We start from the raw sequence: 21,956 nt of genomic DNA on the forward strand, positions 1-21,956 counted from the left end.
ATGCGTTGTTTACCATTTTTATGGCTTTATTTGTGATTTTCTTGAATTTCCTTCAGTGAAATTTTCCAAAATTTTTACTGCAAATATTGAATACGGACACGAATTTTAAACATGAAAAAAGTAGGGTTTGAACGGGCAGTTTTTTAGATTTTTGCAAATTTATGTCTTTTACCGCTGCACCCTGGGACAAAGGTTGGCTCTTCTCTCCCACTCCTCTTTCTCCTCATCTCCCTCAGAGCCCGTGGGTTTCCAGTCAGCGAAGACTGAACGATCATGCCCGGTGCTAAGCGCCAGGATCAAAGCTTCTCGGAACGAGATTTCCCTGTTTACGCCTGCTACGTTGCCTAGGCATTCAAGTGCTTACAGGTTTAAAGGAGCTTTTACCCTTGAATCCCATTTCTCGATTGTCCAATATTTTACATTTAACAAGTCTTCTCCATCTTTAACGTACAAATTTTCAAACAAACGTGAGGATACTTATTTACAAATATATTCTTCTATTCAGAAAGTTGATTCAATTTCTTATCGTAAAAAATGGAACCGTTTTGTTAAATGCACATTTCCTTTATAGTTATAGCTACCAAGGAAGTGATCGAGATTTCCGTCTTTCATGGATGCATAGGGTATTTCTAACTGTCGAGTGACAATTTTTCAAGCACCGGGCAATTTCTATGAAACATTGGCATATGTAAAGACAGCTGCCCATACCCAAGTTACAACAGCAGTAATAAATTCACAACCCATTTTATCCATCCACAGAAACATCTCCTCAGAAGTGTAAGCAAAAACACTTAACCTGCGGCAAGAGCCAGAAAAACTGTAACAAATCAAAAAAAAATTGATTAATATAATTTCTATTTGATTAGGTGGGAGGACACCTGTGTTTTGATTTGTTACCATAATTCAACTTCACTGTTGTTGTTCATGAAGACTATTGTCATGTAACCTATGTCTCTTAATTCTCTGTTTTCTACAAGTTCTAAGAGAGACCCCAAAATTGACCAATAAAGGATATTTCGTTATAAAGTATGAAGACTTGTTTCAGATTTACAGAAATGGCATATTAAAAAGAGTAATGCTTAAAATTCTGTTTTCATCCATGGTACATTGGCGATTCAATCTTCATCGCTAAATGACGATGTTGATGACATGTCTTCATCAGAGTCACTTTGTCCAGGGGGTGGAGGGGCACCCTCTGGTGCTGGGGCATCAGGGTTCCTGAAAAAGCATACCAACAAAACATGATATACCCTAACAAATGTGGTTCAAGCATTAACTGTATCACTCATTCAATACAATAAAAAGATGACATGCAAGAGATGATGGCCTATCAACCCTCCCAGTTGGAAAACATTGCTTATGATAATATTGGTAGTATACCTTCCAAGTACCTCAGACCTCAGTAAAGGTACCCAGGAGGATTTGCAGTTTTCAATTAATATCATATCATGTACAGCAAAATGCTGCTAAAAGCTGTATGCTTTGTAAATACTAGAATGACTTTTTGGCAGGTGCTGGAGTAGACTGCATGAACAAATGTCGCTTCACTGCACTTGCTACCCAAGCTACATTCCAGTTCACGAAGAATTATTTACTTCTATCTCATGACACTTACTCAAGATAACTTGGATCCAGGCCTTCTGCCTTCATCTTGGGTGCAATTGCCATTAATGGAACTCCCTGAAAAAGGCCGCATATATCATAACGTTAAATTGGTTCTGGTTTGAGCTTTGTTTGACCCTTTCAATTCCAGTAATTATAAGGAACTAATAGACGGATTTGGCTAACATGTTTACATTCTTGTTGCCACCCAATTCAGATCATGCGATGATTCATTTGGGAGGTTAAAATTGTTCTGTTTTTACATACTCCCATGCAATCAGTTGCACGTGACAAATTGCACAATTATGACCTCTCAAATGAATCACCAAGTGGTCTGAATTGGGTGGCAACAAGGATGTAAACACATTAACTGAATCTGTCTATTTTAAGACTCCTCAAAATGCAAATATGTGGACCTACATGCAGGTCATGAGGTCAAGAGAAGTTCTGATCACCGACTAGATGTTGTCGGTGATATAACAGAAATGTCATCCATCATCAGGCTCTCGCTTATCTCTGGTTTCTTTAGCACGAAGCAACTAGAAGTATTTCTACTCCCCCCTGGATAGGATGTTAGTCCATTACAGGGTTACTCTCAACATTAAATTCACCAGGACCCATTTATACACTTGGGCGGAGAGAGGCACTGCAAGAGTAAATTGTCTTGCCCAAGAACACAACACAATGTCACCAGCCAGGGCTCAAGCCCAGACCACTCAATCCAGGGGTAAGTACACTAACCATGAAGGTCCCATGTCTCCAGAATTAGAACTTTGTAGAGGCACATAATTTAGTAGGAAATCCTTTTTGCTCAAAACTCAGACATCTTCTGAATGGGAGAAGACTAGGCAATTCGCATGATAGTGTCACTTGACTACAACTACCAGAATCCTCCACTTTTCCATTTTGTGTGTTGTGTGTGTGTGTCTTTTTCCTATTTTCTCTTTAATTTGTCTCAAATTAATAATCACTTTATGTCACTAAGGATGGCTGCTCAGTCTTATTAGCCCATTAAGGTTATTTCGGGCAGCCATGTACTCTTTTTATTTTAACTTATTTTTGTTCACGTAATTTCTAATTTCTAAGTTGAGTACAAAAAAAGTTGTTGTTGTAGTTCTTGTTGTTGTTCTCATGTTAATTGAGGCAATTGTTATTTGAACCCCACTGTGATTTACGAATTTAAATAATAAAGAAACAAAATGAACCCTGGTAGTTGTAATCAGATGACATCATGCAAATGTGCTATTAAGTACACATTTTATGTGCTCAGAAAAGTGGGAAAAAGGGGAAATTTAAAATCAATAAGCTGTGAACATAGTGCGGATTCATTAAAATTCCACCAACCAGGAACTTATGTCATTACAACTGGATGTAGCTCTCAGAGAGGATTGAAAAATGAGCAACAAGATCTGTGAGCTGTGTTTCTGGAAACTTACAACTTTAATCATCTGAAAGTACTTGGCATATCTTGGATCTTTGGAAACAGTCATAGCTAGAAATGAAAGTACAGCAGAGATTTTAAAAAATATCCTGTAAAGGTAATAACACTCTGTGGTAAGAAAATAACAGTCAATAAACTTGCCAGTGTACATTTGTGACCTTAAACAACTTCCTCACCCACTACTCTCCCACTTACTTGGCAAGTTGCAGAAAGTGCAGCATTGTTACAGTTAAAGCTTTTACTACTGTACTCAAGTGCGTACAAATGTAGAATAACGAATTGAAGTTCTGGTAAAGGGATAAATGTAGGACCCTTTGAAAACAGCCTGTAGTTTCAACTTGTTGATTCACAATGTTAAACTGTGGGTGTCAAAGAACTGCAACAGTAATAAATGTCAAAAATTTCAGTTTATGCTTACTTGGTTTCTCAGGCTCTGGAGGTGATACAGAAAGAAGAATAAAATAAAAATGTAATGAATAAGTGCTGCCAATGTACAGTATTCAGATATGATATTCCCCACATACACTGTACAGCTTATAAGTAACCAAGTACATAAAGAATGGTGTTATTATGACACTGACAATAATAAGCCCTGACTTTAGCAAAATATTTTAAATTATTCATTGAGAACCTCACAACAACAATATCTTGGTGTAGAATGTTTTACAACAGCAACAATTAGGGTCTATAGGGTTAAATGTCTTATTCTAAAAAACCTGGCTGGGAAATATTACACAACAGCCTTTCAGAGGGGTTTTCAGTAACTTATGCTTACCTGGCTCTTCTGCAGGAGGTGCAGGAGGTCCCTATGTAAAAAATATCGAAAGATTTTTTTGCTTTCAAATTGTTTCAAGTTCTGTGCTTAATATTATTTATTATTCCATGACCTTTGGTACATGTAGCAATGGCAAGTGCACAAACAAGGCTCTGATAGTTAAAAGAATGAATAACAACATATCCATCGAATAAACTTTTTCCAGTAGATGGTATGGTTGGTTTTGTAATTTATCCCACAGACAGCATTATGCATTCTTTCAACAACTGCAACAGCTTTTAGGTGTAGCTTCTTTATAAACTTGCGTGTGGTCAGTACCTATCAATGGTACTCTAGCATCCTCTTCATATTACTATCATGTTTTTAGAGCTAGTGACAAGTGTTTTTAGTATTGAAATGAGTTCCAATTACATTGTACCTGTGCCTCCGCAGCTGGTTGTGGTGCATCAGAAGCTGGAGGTGGAGCTGATCCTGCAGCTGGTGCAGCAGCTGCCCCACTTGGTGCAGGCGTTGATACTGTCACATCTTCCAGCCCTGGGATTGATGCCAACTGTGTGAAAAATGAACATGTTGTAATAATTATTGTTATTATCTTAAAAGAAAAGAAAAGAAAAGAAAAGAAAAGAAAAGAAAAGAAAAGAAAAGAAAAGAAAAGAAAAGAAAAGAAAAGAAAAGAAAAGAAAAGAAAAGAAAAGAAAAGAAAAGAGAAGAGAAGAGAAGAGAAGAGAAGAAAAGAAAAGAAAAGAAAAGAAAAGAAAAGAAAAGAAAAGAAAAGAAAAGAAAAGAAAATATCTGCAAGGGACTGACTGTCTTCAGGTTTCTGTTACCAAAAATCAACTGTTCTAAATTCCATTTTGAACAAGGATATAATGTGTATTTTAGAATTAAATTGGCCAATATCCAGAAAAAAATGATTTAAATCAATAATTGTAACAAAACTATATAAAAAATTGTTCCGTATTAATTTGGTTCTGAAAACTTCTAACTTGTACACTTAAACAACAACAACTACTAAGATTATTATACTTATTGTGGATTCTACCTTAGCTTCTAGAATGCTCATCATTATTTCAATTCTTTGGATTTTGTTGGACAAGTCAGCTAATTTCTGCAATGGAAAAAAATATTTCATTGGGACACACACAAAAATGATGTTCAAGAAAAGTAACAGGTGTTACTCCTTTGATAGTAACACTTCTTTTTCAAAATGTACATGTATCATCATTTACAAATAATTATTTACAACACAATATACAGCAGAGTGAGTACCAGAGTAAAATAATTTAAATTTTTCATCCATTTAATATATATACAAAAAATTAATTACGGTGATTGATGTTTGGTCATTAATACGTTTGATAAAAGAGCACATTAATCTACAAATGTTGCTGGAAAAAGTGCTTTCACTTGTAATAATTATACTGTAATTTATTGCAATGTACATGTTAATGACATTTAAGCATTTTAAGGTAACAGCGACTATGACTAACATGACAGCTTTCTTCCCATGACTGCAAGGGGCTCATGGTGCGCAGTCAATGTTTGCCGTATGCAACCATTACCACTGTAGTAGAAAGTTGAAAGCAGATCATTGCCAGGCTAGGTATACAATAAATACTAATGGCTATAAGCCTTCTGATAGATTTCCCGAAGTACTGGTATTTTCAAATCTATCAATAGTATTCTAAAATGCATGGAAATTTTTGGGATGACAATCAGGCATCTTTGGAAGTCACTGGGCTCCTTCAAGGCAATCTTTGGAAATCTACTGGAATCTTCAAATAGTTTCCAGCAAAACACTGGGAGCCTACAAAGCATCTCCAGCAAACATGTACCTCACTCAAATGAAAGTTTTAAGTGGTTTGGAGGTCTTTGTGCTACTTTGGATTAACTCTGAAATGTCTTGTAACTAGTACTTGTAACCCTTTGTGTACTTATGTTGCACTGTTACACGACAGCCATGCTCTTTGCTTCACTAAAGAGAACTGGGTATATTTTTCCTAGAATACAACTACAATGTAAGTAACCTGCACTGCGGCATAAACAGAGAGATAGTAGAGGAAACAAAAGATGTGAAGAAGGGGAAAGTACACATCTATGTAAAATAGCCTAATTTTGACAAAAAAGCTAATTTAGACCAATTAGACGATTGCTGTTTACCGTGGGCAGAACTGCAAGAACAGCTTTTCCAGGTTAAGTACAGCTCATGCTAGCAAGATGCATATCTCTCAAAGCCTTGTTAACATGTGTTAGGTGGCAGTTGCTGTGGCTGTTTGTGATGAGATTGTACAGCTAACAATAATAAATACTCAGTGAATATCAGCCAATGGGAATTTTGCAGTTTCGGAAATGAGCAAAAGTGGGCTCTTATTACCTCACTGCCTTCTCCCTCCCCCTTTTTACACCTACTACATAGGATGACAATTAAGCAGTCATAATAACAGTGCATGTGATGCTCAAAAATAGCACACAAAATAAGCACATGCACAATCACTTTGTTTGCTGTTGTTGCCATTTTTTCCAATGAGAAAAAGAATGAACAGCAGCAAGAAATAGCTTCTAACCTCTAGAGACTTTGACCTAATAAGAAATCCAAGAATCTTAGCAAAGCCAGCATTCATTTGTGTGTTACACTGCTTTAGGAGAACTGTTCCAGCAACTGAAACACCTGGCAAACTTTCTGGAGAATTCTTTTTCTTGCTGTTCCTTACGGCTGCATGCTGTAAGAAAAGCATGGAAAACTGGTGCTCTCTCTTTCTACTTGGAGCACACTTTCTCGTAGTTGAAATGTTTCGCTTCATCATTCATGTTCCTGTATGGATGGCCTGTGCATGGAACATAGGTCATCTACTTGCAAAGTCATTAGCTTGATAACTTCTTCAATGACTAATCCTTTAACCCCATCAATCTTTAGAACAGCTCCAGCTATCTGCTGGTGACTACCTTCCACCATTGCTCTGGCTAGAACATGTAAATCACTTTTAAGTTCCTTTCAAACAGGTTTACTGGGATAATCCACGCAAATATGAATCCTGATCTCCTGTTTTTCTTCAGGTTTTTGTGTCTGGAGTGGAAATGCAGCATATAGTTGATCAGCAGTGAAACTTCTAAGCAGATTTGAAAAAAATCCACTAGTAACAGGCTTTGTAGTGGTGTTCACATTATTAGCAGTGGCAGAAATAGGAGAGGGTCTATTCAATGTAGTAACAGAAATTCCAGGCTGTGTAGCAGTGTTCACACTATTAGCAGCATCTAAAACAGGAGAACATCTAGTGAATGTAGTAAGAGAAATTCCAGGATGTGTAGCAGAGTTCACACTGTTAGCAGCGGCTAAAACAGGAGAAGGTCCAGTGAATGTAGTAACAGAAATTCCAGGCTTTGTAGCAGTGTTACCTACAGCTACAATAGGAGAAGGTCTAACGAATGAGGTAAGAGAAATTCCAGGCTGTGTAGCAGTGTTCACACTATTAGCAGTGGCTAAAATAGGAGATGGCTGAGTGAATGCTGTGGTAACAGAAATTCCAGGCTTTGCAGCAGTGTTCACACCGTTAGCAAATGCTAAAATAGGAGGTCTAGCGAATGTAGCAAAAATTCCAAGCTTTGTAGCAGTGTCATCCGTGGCTAAAATAGGAGAAGGTCTGGCGAATATAGAAACAGAACTTCCAGCATTTGAAGCAGTGTTTATACTGTTAGCAGCTGCATACACCACATGGACTGTAGATTGCGTACAAATGTCCAATTTGAAACGTGGATGGAGCTTGGTGTAATGAGGGGGACATGGGGATTTGCGGTGTTGTGGTGTTGATGTTTTTTTATTGCGGTGATGCGGTGAATAAAATCTCAACTTGCGGTGTTGCGGTGATCTCAAACCCTACAGTGTGCCACGTTTGTGTTTTTCACGCTGCGGTGTTTGGTGAAATGAAATTGTTTGCGGTACTGAGGGTTTTTGATTTACCTTTCTCAAACCTAAATTTGACCTAAATTTAGCATGTAAACTTTGTTTTTGATGCTAATTTATGCAAACACGTACCATTGAGGTTAATAATTTGTAACAAAATACAAACCAATTTCCAGTCAATCTTCAATATGCCTCGGCTGCCAATCCGAAGCTGTTTTCATTAATACATAACTTGACAAGTACCTTGACCTCTGCCACCCGGAGCTCAGTGTTCCATAGACACGTGAAGGAGTGAGGACAGAAACAATCCTGGAAATTCTGGACACGCCAAGGCTGAATATAATGTATTATTGACCGCGCAGCTTTTTTCTTCAAAGAAAGGAAAAGGTGGTGAAAACTACCAGCCACAAAATATATTCAGACATCGCGTCAGCAGGGGAGAAAGAAGGCTTTCTAAGCTAAGGAAGCTTTGTAAATTACACATGTTTACTATTTTTTCCTTTTGCTATTCAGCTTCATCTACAGGTCACTCTGATACGGGTCTTTGCCCGCTCCAAGGTCCTGCGACTTTCTACACCTATTTTTTCAATTATTTTTTTGATTACCAACATCGAACGCAAACGTAGCAAGCTCTGGAAAGCAATACTTTCAGTGGAGATAAGGCTTCAGTCAGTGGGTTTATACACCAAGAAAAGTGAGCAAAGTAAAAGAAGAGAGGGATCTGGGGTAAACGCCATCTCTCAAGGGTCCTCTCTTTTTTCTTCGTTCACTTCCTAGCTTCGCACAAGGTTTCTTCACAAGTGCAAGAAAACTGATTTACAGGCATCAGCAGTATCAACATATGTGCAATGAAAAGTGTTGTGATGTGTTTATTTTGTGGAAAATTGTTGAGGTATAAAAGTATTCTTTTAAGTGTAGATGAACAAATCATGGCGCTAAAAATACGTGTTGCAGTGATGGTGTTTCGTTGACTTTTCTCGCAGTGATGTGGTGTTCGTTAATTTTTTTGCGGTGTTCAGAACCCCCCCATGTCCTCCTCTGTAATGTTTTGCGTGGACTTGCAGAACTTGACCTAAGTAGATCTTCAAGCTTAATCCTCTTGTTAGCATTTTGTACGCTAGCCAGTCTTTTACCCCAGGCTAAGCCATGGCCATGAAAATCTTGCTGAATTTTACCAATGATTGCATCCATTTTTCGCACAGCATTTTGATATTTTATGAGACGTTTGTAGGATGTCGAGTTGCAGATGACCGCCTTTTCCCTATCTGACGCGACATAAACAGAGAGATCAACTTTTGTAGCCCGGGCAATTAAAGCAGAAATTTGCGAACTACTTCTCCCAAATACTTTTATCTTATCCCTCAGAAGGCAAGGGTCTTTACAAAGAAAACAGATGCACCAGCCGCCATATTGATTTTGAATGCCGTGAAGAAATCTGGGTGAATATCACACAACTGACAGTGCTGGCAAATTTATCATCCAATCAGCATCCAATCAGAAGTCACTTTTTCCCGTGCATTTCTACTAAACGGGCACAGCCGGCCCTCGGGGAAATGGATAGCGGCCCCTTAATAGAGGTACAAACAACAGAAAAGCCCCCATAAGGACTTTGATAATTGGCTGTATACGCCATCAATAGAGCGATCCAGCAATCATTTCATTTACTCAACACCCGCACTATCTGTGCTATTTTTCTCTATATTTGAATGTAGTGTATTGATGGCTTTAGTCTTTTGTTACAAAGATATATTAGAAAAGGTAACGATGCAAAGAACCCAGCAATTCTCAGCTTTTTCTTTATTACCAAAACCCAGTTAAATGCAGCGCACGCCCAGTTGCTTGAAAAATTGAGACCGACTGCTTTTGCAGAAACTTGTCGATTTCTAACAATCCAGTCGTTAGAATTTCAAGAAATTTGGCAAAAAAAAAGTAATTCAGAAACCATGTGAGTGATCTATCACAAAAAATCTGACTTTTGACATAGCGAATTTTTAATAATACAGAACATGCAGTGAAAATGATTTATGGCGAATTACCAAAATCGTCAATGTCAAAATTTTATTAGAACAGTGTTGACAGAGGGGATTTAATGTCAATTCATAGTGGGCAAATGATGAAAAAAATCTAAGGACTGGATTTTTTTTAAATAAACAAAAACCATTTTTTAAGCCTTCTTTTTAACCAGCCCCATTGCCATGGCAACAGCACACACCTTAGCCAAAATGCGAGAATAAACCCTTCTGTGGTCAACCTTGACTCTTGCCAAAAATGGGTGCCAAAGCATAAATAATTTAAAAGCAATGCTGAATTAGGCATAGGCACTTGAAAACTGTGTTCGGCCACCTTATTAATATTGGGGTTTGACTGTATACCGTAAATCTTAGAATTAGCACTTCCCATAAAATAAGCACCCCCTTTGAATAAACGCCCCTCCGATGCTATCGGCCAAAATTTAAAATATATACATACATCCTTATTAGGCGCTTATTTTAAATTTTTGCTGATAGGAGGGCCACTTATTTGAGGGGAGGCGCTAATTTGAGGATTTACGGTAAGCTCCCAGCCTCGATTAAGCACCTCCTTAAAATAACTGCCCCAATGTCTTCTTGGAAATTTGAAATAAGTGCTCTGTGGGCTAATTTGAGGATTTACAGAATTTGGTTCAAAATTATTTCAATCAGGTTGTTTACATCCTTGTTGATTGGCTTTTAATTACATGAAGCTGATGCAAAGCGCAGGGAAATGAGGTTTTATTTCTGATTTTGGATGAAAAAGTGGCGTGATTCTACCATGTAGCATAATGATGCAAAAATATTACCAAAACATTGTAACTAGTTTTTGTGTGTTACATTAAAAAAATACTTTAAAAAAATGATGGAAAACCAATTACTTTTCAACACTGAAATGAAAACTACTCTAATATTTCAGATTAATTCATCATGATACTGATTATTACTTGTAACACTTACAAATAACACCATTCAGATACTACACACACTCTCATTGGTCAACAAGGTGTGCTTAGATGAGAGTATGACACATATTTTTTAGAAATATATTTTATAAATGCAAAAGAGTACTTTAGTTTAAAATGAAATGAAATTGATTTATTATGCTTCAAAGCTAAATTAAAAACCAGCAAAAACACTTGGCTTTAGATCAGTTTGAAACAGTTTTTCATTCTGCTTATAAGCTCCCCTCCCCACCCCCTGCCCACCCCCCCCCCCCTAAAGCCTCTCTAAAGCATATGGCATTATTCACTGTACTGAGAATGGCAGATTAAGCCACAATGTAGGAGTACAGAAGTACACAGTAGTATAGAGTATTGCTATAGAACTTCCCATGTGTTATTGAAGACATAATTTATGGAACAAATTGATCCCTAATATAAGTTTCAGACAGTGTGTTGTTGTCATCATCACCATCAACACACCTCTTTGTGCCAGTGGGTAAAAAAAGGCTGCAGTTTCCATTTTCACCTCTGTGCCATCATTGTTTGGATTTCCATTTGGAATATTTTCAGTTTCCTTTTATCAGTACATTTTTATGGGCTGGAGTGGTTTTTAGCTCTCAGCCAAACCCCCAAGCCTGGAGGGCTGGTTGTTTTTCTGTCAGGGTTTTCCTTCCCTGAGGTGGTTGCCCTCCAGGGTTAACAAGTGTCTATCTACCCAGGTTTGGAATCAGAGTTTTCCTTCTCATAAAACAGGATTGCTTTTCCATGGCTACAAGCCCCATCTGCCTGAACAGGCTGGTTTGATGGTGCCAGTCAATTGCCCTCGCACATCCAGAATTTGTGATGGCAGCCCTATAGCATGTTTGCCTCTGGTAAGAGCTTGTTTAGGTAATGCTATTTTATGACACTGCCATTATGGTGCCTCACACACTGGATTGAAGTTTATTCAGTGATCTGAAAAAAGTCTCTCAAAAAAAAATCTTAGAATATACGGTGATATCTTTATTAAATGAACACCTTACCATGGAAGTGTATTTGATGGAAGAGGATACTGTACCAGTATATGTCATCAACACATTCAGTACTGCATTTGCAACTTAATTATACATGTAGCTTGCCTTTTTTGACTTAGTTATAACTTAAGATACTTCCTTACAAACAGTTCAATCTTATTTCACTTGTAAACTTCTACTTGCAAATCTGGCATTTTTTTTAATGTTACCATGGCAACAAATTTTTGTTGCTACAAGTTAATCAATTATGTCTGCAATAGAATGCCACAGATGGGCATAAACACATTAAACTAAACTATACATTCCACCTTAAAAAATCTTTCAATACCAAGCTCATGCCAAGTGTGAGCAGAACAAATTTGTGACAACATTAAAACCAAACAGACCTTAAGGTTACCGTATACATTTGCTCTGCTGCACTTTCTTTTGTCTGTTTTCTTCACCCAGCCACTCTAGCGTTCGTATACTCTTTTGTCTTCCCCATTTTGCCAGATCAGCTTCAAGAAAAACCGAGCTACAGAAAAATTATCTCTGTGCCTTGAGCGCATTGCAAAACACAAGGGTGTTTTGGAGATTCATGTGTAAATTTCACCACGAGAAAAAACTTCCCAAGCCCTGATTGGCTCAGTGATCTGAGAACCCAGTTAAAGGCTTTCATGGGCAGAGTTTGTTTGCGAAGCAAGAGATTTTTCTTAGCGCTGTTTACTCAAATAAATTTTTTCGCTTGAAGCAGACACTTAAAAGAGTTACAACTAAAATAGAATTTCTTTGATTGCCCTCAAATTTGGACAGTAGCTAGATTAACATACAATAAACAAAACGGTATCTGTGAATTGTTTATTTCGAAATATTTTTTCTCCGAGAGCAATTTTTGTATGATCACTTCACATTTTTTAAATCCTATTTTGAAAATGTTCTGACTGTAACTTTTTACTGCAATTGAATATGGCAAAACACAGACATGCTCTTTTAGTGCTCTTTGTCCTTAAACTGGGGAAAAAAAATAAATTGGCGAAAAACAAAATTTGCTTTGACTTCTAGCTTCCAAAAGGTAATTAGGGCGCTTGCATTTAGTGGTCCTGAAAAAATTGGCAATTCATTTCATTTCAAAATTCTTGGTATAGTTTGATAGCCAGCTCTATAAGCATTAATTTGATATAGGGGTTTAGGTATCTACCGCTTAAACCAGACGCGCTACATCGCTTGGACGCGAGACACCCCTGAAGGCATACGGTAACCTTAACAGCATGGGAAAAACATAGCAAGTCAATAGTAAAATGTGGAGGATGTAATATTACCAGTAGCAATAGTCAGTCAGAATTTAGTGGTCTTCAGATGTAATATTTGCTTACCTCTTCACAAACACATGAAAATCTATTCAAAAATCTGACAGAATGAGTGATAAAATGATTGAGGAATGCTAGGGTTCTCTTGTGGTTAATCGGCCCAACCTGAAAGCCAAACAAAAGAGGAATGTGTCCATAAAAACAAGCAAGACTCCAGAGGCCAGATTCACAAAGGTCTTTTAGATTAAGAAGGCTTGTAACAATAAATAAAAAATACATCAAGAGACAATGCTTAGGATACATCTGAGCTTAGGAGAGCTTCGTAACTTGAGCCCCAGCTTTTTAAACTTTTGCGAGTCTGAGACTTAAATGCGAAATTTTGATTTACCCCTAGCAGGAGGGTTTCCTGAGGGTCATTCTCCCTCCTTCCCTGATCTGCAGTCAAACTCTAACAGGGCTACACTTACTGGTCCAAGTTCTTATTGGTACATAGGTCTTCCCTGTCTCCCCCCATACGACAAGCTGTTTTAGGTGATTTGCTCCTGCTTAACATTCGAAACTCAAGCCTTAATGCTGCTTTTGTGTTGGCCCTCTTCTTTTACTTTTCCCATTTTTAAAACTTAAGCCCCACCCAAACGATTGTAACGTTTCAACACAACATTGTTGGCCCAGTATTTCCAAGCCCTGACCAAATGATCACACCATTTTGATGCAACATATCTCAATATTGTTGAGTGCAACATGTTGCATGTGTTTGGCCACCCTGTTGCGACATGTTGGGTGTTACAAATCGAACTAATGCCCATGTCCTGGCGCAGCATTGTTGCACGAACCTGGCCAAACCAATACAACATCATGCAGCATCCACAAATGTTGCATGGAAAATCTGACCGTTTTCAAACTTGAGCCAACATGTCGCAACAGGGTGGCCAAATGCGCGCAACATGTTGCGCCCAACAATGTTACATTGAAATGTTGTGATCGTTTGGCCAGTTTTTTAAATGTACCTTGAATTTTGCCAACATTTTCTATTTTATAGTAACTAGCAATATGCCATTCCATCAGTTTTACAAACAGTGGAGATAGAGCAAGAGTGAGCTTTAATGACATGCAATTTCATGTTTTTTAGATATTTTGAACAAAATTCAAACTGGATACCCATGAGATTACAACCTAATTTAATTACACAAGAGGTAGACATGTAGAGAGCCAATCAGAAACGAGAAGTTTGTTATTGAAATGGTTCTTCCTGTTATCATATGCCACACATTACAAATTTAACTCCTTGACATAGCAACAAACACTCCCTAATTCTCTAATTCTTATTGATCACACTATATGTAGAATGGCAAGCTACATTGAAATATTGCTTTTCTCTTGCCAAGGTCCTAGTTTTGTGGATAGTCAATGTATATAAGCTTATTAGGCAAGTCTGGGGTAAGCTTACAGTATATCTTAAATTCATTGATCGAGGCAAGACTGTGATAAGTAAATCAGGTGTACACAGTACCTTAGTAAAATCCACATTAGGTCCCACAATCGGTAAACCATCGCTGTCCATTGTTTGTGCAGCCAGAGAATTAAATTGACTGTAAATTTGGTATATATTCCCACAAGAAGGAAAAGAAAGGGACTAAGATAAAGTTAATTTGTACAGCAGCAGCTCTTCATCTCCATTTATCTTGTCATGTAACTCGTCATGTAAGGTCAATAAAAGAGGCCACGTGACTTATTTAAGACGCGACGTGTTTTGTTGTTCTTTTCGTGGCATGGGGGGCGGCTAGCTCGAATTTTGTGCTATTTTGAAATCTTTTACCTCGCAATCAACATGTTGGAGCAGCGAAAATGTTACGCAGTGGCTCTGTTTGGAATTTATCTGGTAACTGTGCAGGTACTCAGCGTAGGGACAACAGAAGTAACCACTGATTCGTGTCAAATGGTTGAGCGGTTCAACGGCAAAATGGTCAACATGAAAAACGCGAGAGAAAAGGCTGAAAACAGTTCAGGAATCGTCTCTGTTCCCGAAGGGTTAATGGTGAACTCTTCCGCAGAGTGCGAGCAAGGCTGTTGCGATAATATCAACTGTACGGTGTACCTGTTTTATCCTCGCCCACCCACCAATGACCAGAACAAAAAATACAACTGTTTTATTCTGAACTGTCGGCCACAAAGTCTGTGTTCTGCGGGCATGGTTGATGTGAGTAGTAAGGCCGAAGGATCGGTGGTTGGGATTCGAGATCTGCTACAAGGTAAGGGTAAATATCTCGGTGAAATAGAGCGCGATTGAACATGTACTTGTAAATTAACAAATGTGTTTCTCGGTAGTTATGTACAGTAAGCTTAGTCTTTCTAGGTGTGAATAGTGACAAAAAGCTAATCACAAGCATTCATTTGTTAGGTAATTCTGCAGCTGCATGAATCCATAGGTTATTAGAGAATATGTCATACTATTTCAGCGTACATTATATATTTTAAGGAGGCAAAATTGTTTCAATTGGATATTATGATAAACTTTCCACCAAGTATAGACTTGAAGAGCTAGTAGATCAGCATATAATTTATCAACCAACCAGTGCTACAGAATTCCAAAAGCCTTAAAACTTTCAATGCTTTGGCCGGTGATCTGAGGTCGAACATTGGAAACCCAAATATTGAAAATAAGGGAGTTTAAGCAAACGCAACAAGAGGAGGGCAATGTTGAGTGAAAAGTGAATATATACAGTGCAATATTTAACCCATGGATCATGCAGTAATCTAGATTTATTCAGTTTGCCTATTACTGTTAATGCTATAATAAGACAGCGTCAAATTTGAGCAACTTATTCATAAAATTGGCCACTGTAGCCTACATTCTCCAGACTCAGCACAATTTGTCAGAATGGCAAAGAAATGGTCTAAGATTTTCTAGGCATGTGCATTAGTCTGCTAATTAAACCCTTAGTTTAGGGACGTTTCCATTACCATCGCTGTCGTGGTTTGTTCAAAGTCTCCCTATAATCAAATTTTGGACATAGAGGAGTGAAAAAAAAAAAGACCCTGAATTAAAAACCAAAGTATTGGTATCTTCTATAGCCACAGTATAGTTGTTAATATATACTATATAACAGAGCCGTTAGTAGCTAAGTTGCTACTGGCTAATTTCACCAGCTGAAAGGGAGCTTATTGCTGGCTGAAATTTCATTCATCAACAATGTACGTCTACTACCCAGCTTTGGAAAAGCAATTTTTTTCTAAACCAATGCAATCATTTTTTTAATGGTAGTTATAGTTGCCGGGCAACTATTGTCATGCTTTGATAACATGTTAGGAATGGGATTTTTTTTTTATGTGGGCTCTTGTTTGTGAGACTCGTAGTCTTCAAACAAATTTACTTAAACAAAGAACTTAATGTTCAAATTGTATTTTTACCAATCAGTGTGAAATATTGTTTCTGCTTCAAACAGGTTATATGCCTCAATCCAACCTACATTAGAGAAACCATCATCCTTTAAAAAAATAATCTCTCAATAATACCACTTCTTACTGTTTTCTGTCTAGTACATATCATGCAAAAAAATATCAGAAAACAAAGAATCTGGTTATAAATATTGCATCAACTTTGAAAGCAAGCATTGTGTAAAAACGTGTTGACTTTTAATTTTTTTTTTCCAATTTTCACATGCAGGTAATACAGTTGCAGCCAAGGACGTTGTTAACCTGCAGGAAAGTGTCTCCTCTGCTGAATCAAAATCTGATGTAAAAAATACATCCACTGTCAAGCCAGATGCTGATGTTTCAAGCAAAAAGGTAAGATGTGAGCACTGAGGATATAGACTTGCTTTTAGACATGTTTATGTTCAATCGAGTTTTGTTCTTACTCTACAACATGGTGCATTTAGTTAGTTTAATCAGGGTGTTACCTGAATATTTTTAGTCCTTGGGTTTGGAAAAAGAAAACACACTCACTCACATGCATCTGATGAATAACATCCATAGAAAATATTTGCTTCTGGCACTTGAAACTTTTTGCAGTTGATAATAATATTACTGTTCTATTGTAAGGATGTTAAATTTCTCCCATTTTCACCTAGGAACCTTCGACTTCTGAAACCAAGAACAAAACCAATACTAGTGAGACATCAAGCAGTGTAACAGCTACAACTAATACTGAAGGTAAGAGTATTACAATACAGTTAAAGCTCTATGAAACTCTCCCTTAACTAAGGCAGACAAACATTCTGACACCAGGATAAACAGAATTCCAAAGAAAAAATTGTTGGTCTAAAAATTACAGAGATCGTGTAGCAAAACATGTGACACTTTTCATATCTGGTACACAGAGCTATTGTAACCCTAGATGCACACAGTTACTTTGTAAACCTCAATAACTAAGGCAAACAAATGTTCTTACAGCAGAATAAACAAAAAACATTTATGGGAATTACAAGACTTTTCATGCCTGGCTAGCTGGCCCCTAAGGTTTCAGAATTTGTCCCTAGCACAAATATTCTAGTCGGTAAATGGTTTGAACCCAGGAGTATCAGTAGTTTGTATAGTGTGATCGTCCGGGTGAGTGTAGTTCTGAAAAGAACTGTTGTTGGTGACTGACGTTTCGACAACCTGAGCGGAAGTCATCTTCAGAGTCAAGAAGAGTCAACTCTGAAGATGACTTCCGCTCAGGTTGTCGAAACGTCAGTCACCAACAACAGTTCTTTTCAGAACTACACTCACCCGGACGATCACACTATACGAAATATTCTAGTCACGAAAGATTTTTAGCCCTTTGGGCGTTTCATATAGTAATTTTATTTTGAACAAAAAGGAGGACGCAATAGAAGGGGCACTGCTTTGTTGTGACTGTCATAGAAATCTTTTCCCATTTTACAACATGCCATTCTTTTCTAAGTTCTATAGTTTACAATGCTGTGATATTTTATTGGTTTTTTTTTTACAAATTGTGTAATATTTCATAGCAGTTGTGTTTTGTTTGTGTTTTGTCACCGATGAATTTCCATACCTGTCTCTGTTAATAGTTTGTTTTGTTATGGTTCTATGGTTCTGTTACTAACATCAATGTAAAATATGGTTATGTAAAATTAAACCTGTAATGTCAATTCTGAGATGACAGTGTCTGTTTGCCTTTTGTCTTAATGCAGAACAGCATTTGCCAGATGTCTGTGAAAATTAGATGTCATGTAATTTTTCTGCCAAATCATGAAATTTTAAGTTTGGCAAAATTTGCTTCTCCCATTTCCATGAATTAAGTTCAGGAATGTGAAAATAAAAGGGAATAAGCTGGTTTATTGTGGTTTGGTAGCTAGTAGTTGACTTAGGTTAAAGGTTTGTAAATTAAAAAGTGACAAAAGGGCACAAATAAGTTCTTGTTGTTTTCTTGGGACAATGGTATTTTTAAATATTTCTAATCAGAATATTATCTTCTTTTTCTCCAAGCTGTGACAACTACCGAGCCACTGACAATGGAATATGAAAAGTATGGTAAAAACCACACCACATATGCCTCTCTGATTATTGCTCTTGGGTTCGGCACTTTGTTCTTATTTGCTGCCCTTATTCTTATTGGTCGTCCTTGGTGGTATGCATTTCACAGACCGAGATATTCCAAGGTCGATTATTTGATGAATGGACTCTAAAAAATAAGCCTTAGCTATTTTACTCTAGAAAGTAATATTTTTATATCTAACCATGCCTTTTTGGCATGCTTTGGCAGCATATCAGGTAAGTATGGTCAAGCCGTGGTGAGACCAAAGAAACCTGATATGCTGCCAAAGTGTTCCAAAAAAGTTACGATTAGGTATTACTGTACCCAAATTCGGCCAAGTGACTAAGATATTGTAGCCATATCAGGTCAGTGACTTGATGTTGTAGGATATCAGGACAGTAGACATGGTTCCTGATTGGCTAATAGTGAATTTGGTTATGGTAATACAGGATACTAGACTACTATAATTTCTGGTGTACTTAAGTGTTCAATATTGGTGTTTGTTTAGTACATGAGCATGTAAAACTGTTTATGACTGTCGTTTACAAGATGACAAGCCTGCAAGGCAAGTATTTGTCAGTCCAGGAACAATGGTTACAGTTTCACCAAATTTGGTGATCAGAGTTCGTTATGGAAAGAGTTCATGTTTCACAGAGAAAAAAGTTAATTTCTATTTACAAGTTTCAAATTAACAGAACTTCAATGTGGTGTTTTGTGGTCAGACTAAACTTTCATTGCAAAAAATCCTGAATATAACAGGTAATTGTCCTTTAGGGGGCTGTAGTTTGCAGGCTTGATGGAGGTCTTGTAATTTATTATTGTGTTAGTCATGGCTGAGTCCAAATGAAGTGATGAGAATACAATGTTAATGTTATGTGATAGCTTTTTTGTGTAATTTATATTTATGAGCTCTTTCAAAGGAATATAATTTATTATACTACATGCAGTTCGGAGAATTTGGATGTATACATGTAGTTCTCGCCATGCCCCCAGTCATATATCCAATTAGTATAAATCTACTAGCATTCTATCACGAATGCCTAGCCTGCATTGCAGACAGAAATTTACCCGCAAATAAATCAATAGTGGGTAGCCTAGCGCTGTTCATTTGTTATCAAACTGGTGACCCCTTCTTTGCATTTTTGAAGAGTCTGTGAAGACGATTTAGATAAAGTTTTGAACCACTAGTAGAGTTACAATGTAATTACTAAAACAATATTAGATTATTTGCTCACAATTTCTATGCATGATGGTTGAATCAGACTGTGCCCTTGTCAATTACCATGCCATAGAAATCTCAAGCTTATAAGATGGCAACATCGAAAGTATGTTCATGGTATCATCTTTCATGCTTTCTCATGATGTGCACTTTGATTAGAAAATGTTCATCAGCCATGTTCTATAGTATGGCTGCCTTCTGTTCACTAGACTTCAAATAAGTGAGTGAAACAGAATGTAAGATATGGATCTAAATATTTGCTTTTTCTCTTTGAATTATATCCCACATGTTCCACATCTGGAGTCATAAGTTGCCTTGCTTTTGGTAGCATTAGTTTTTATCTAGCACATGATTACTGGTAGTTAGAGTTCCATGCTTTTATACATTTTTGGTTAAATTTGTTTTGCATTTTATATTCACTGTGAGTGTAGTTGATTAAATGGCAAGTATCAATTTTGCTAAAATGTATTGTAATTCAGAGGCTCAGTACTGACAATTTGCTTTATGAGACTCATCGTTTTTGTTTGGTTGGGGATTTTCGTAGTTTCAGTTACACAACGTAAAATAGCCAGCTCCTCCTTTATTGACCCTGTTTCAGATAATAAGGACCTAATGTAATGGTGCAAGCTAGTTAAAAACAATATTGTAAGGAACACTGATGGTTAGATTTGGTAAAATTGAAGTTAATTTCAAACTCACAAATATCGTAGGTTGACTTATCTTACTAAGTATCAGCTGTGTTCACACTTGGCTCTTCAGAGCACTGGTGCCTGGGCACCGGCACAATATTGTTGCATTCAGACACTGGGTACTCCAAACACCCAAGAACCATTTAGTGCCCGAGTGCAAGGTCGAGACCTTGTACCCGGGCGCGGACACAGTGCCCAAATTCTGGTGTGAATACTTGGAAAAAGGGTATGTTCACATTAGCACCCAGCCAGAATCATACTCAGGCACCAAATATGAACATAGCCTTAGTTTACAAATTGAGTAAGATTAATGTACTTTGCACAGGGTTGTCTGAAGTAGCTGACTGCTGGGAAAAATCAACATCTACTTCATGATCTTGGCCAGCTAACCTGCAGGGCTATTAGGGCTGGGTTGTTCAAAAGACAGTAAACACGAATGCAAGATTTAAAGTTAACCGTAGTATTAATTTTTTAGTATAAAAATATTTTTCACCACTTACATTTCATGTACACGTCGTTTGATAATATTCAAAGTTTGAAGGACAAACAATATAAACAGAAAACCTGACTTAAAAAGTTACAAAACTGAAATAAAAATGCTTGCTTATCCTGAGTTAGCTTAGTTGGGCTTTGAACAACCCGGCCCTGATTCTAAGAAAGACAAAAAATAAGTCTTCCACTCCAGCAATTAAAGTCGCTTTAAAACTTTATGACAACCCTACTTTTGACAGCATTTTTCCCAAAGCTACAAAGCCAAGCTGTAATTTATTAATGAGCATGTAAGCATGATGATATTATAATAGCAATCTGACAGGTGTATTAAATTTTGTGGTTTTAGCATTTTCTTTTATTCTTTTGCAACCATAATATTATATGGGAAGAAAAGGAGGTTCAGATGAGGCATAGTTGCTGTTTTGAACTAAAATAAGAGGTCTAGACTGCTAGTATTTGCATCTTCAGTGGGGATGTGAAGGAATTATTTTCAAATAGTTTGTTCTGAATAGTGGATTGATTTCCATACTTCCATGATTACAATAGTTGCTCCGACTTCCCTTACTATCCTTCTCATCTTTGTGTACTTTATCATCAGTATTATCTTGACCATTGTTGCCATCATTGTTGTCATCATCATCACCAAGTATTTCCTATGTATGTTACAATACGTTAAATTAAGAAGCATTAATACAAAGGGAAATAAAAAATAAGATGGCTTTAAAGTTGATTTTGTACATTTAATTGTTAGACAGTCAGATACAATTTTGTCAAGTTCTCCCAAATATGTGGGTGAGCGTTTCAATGTACAGTATATGGACACAGGGAAAGAAATGGTTTTCCTTAAATTTGCAGTTCTTTAAATGGGAATTTCCAGGAATCATTCTCATTGTTGCAGTGTTTGGAGCGGTTTCACAGTCTCTCTTGAGGTAACAGTTTCATGTTTTCTTAAGATCTGAGAAGTGCTCGACAACCAAACATACAGTGATGTGTATTTGGAGATAGGAGCAACAACAAGGGAATAAAACAGGGGCACCCAACGGATCGTTTCGGTAAATTATCTGTTCGGAAGGCTTTTAATCCCCTCTGATTTTCTTGAGAGAATTGGC

General features: G+C 37.2%; 2 protein-coding genes across 3 annotated transcripts; one reads left to right on the forward strand and one right to left on the reverse strand.

Moving 5' to 3' along the window:
• Position 1: 1 nt before the first annotated feature.
• On the reverse strand, positions 2-14,663 carry LOC110040970 (WASH complex subunit 3-like). Of its 2 annotated transcripts, XM_089298870.1 has the most exons (9): positions 14,479-14,663; positions 13,035-13,133; positions 4,861-4,926; positions 4,237-4,368; positions 3,819-3,849; positions 3,462-3,476; positions 3,039-3,094; positions 1,616-1,680; positions 2-1,218 (listed from the first exon to the last, which is right to left on the reverse strand). In XM_089298870.1, the coding sequence occupies exons 1-9, from the start codon at positions 14,527-14,529 to the stop codon at positions 1,116-1,118; spliced, it is 618 nt and encodes a 205-aa protein (XP_089154996.1). In that variant the 5' UTR covers positions 14,530-14,663; the 3' UTR covers positions 2-1,115. The 2 variants fall into 2 exon arrangements, with proteins under 2 accessions (XP_089154996.1, XP_089154997.1); XM_089298871.1 differs by lacking the exon at positions 3,462-3,476.
• Positions 14,664-14,686: 23 nt separating this feature from the next.
• Positions 14,687-21,572, forward strand: LOC110040969 (uncharacterized). Its single transcript, XM_089298872.1, has 4 exons — positions 14,687-15,217; positions 16,633-16,754; positions 17,039-17,120; positions 18,399-21,572. The coding sequence occupies exons 1-4, from the start codon at positions 14,797-14,799 to the stop codon at positions 18,596-18,598; spliced, it is 825 nt and encodes a 274-aa protein (XP_089154998.1). The 5' UTR covers positions 14,687-14,796; the 3' UTR covers positions 18,599-21,572.
• The last annotated feature ends 384 nt before the right edge of the window (positions 21,573-21,956 follow it).

The sequence above is a fragment of the Orbicella faveolata genome, unplaced genomic scaffold, assembly GCF_042242905.1.
Source record: "Orbicella faveolata isolate gen_17 unplaced genomic scaffold, um_ofav_v1 contig_1, whole genome shotgun sequence".
In the NCBI taxonomy this organism is placed as follows: Eukaryota; Metazoa; Cnidaria; class Anthozoa; order Scleractinia; family Merulinidae; genus Orbicella; species Orbicella faveolata.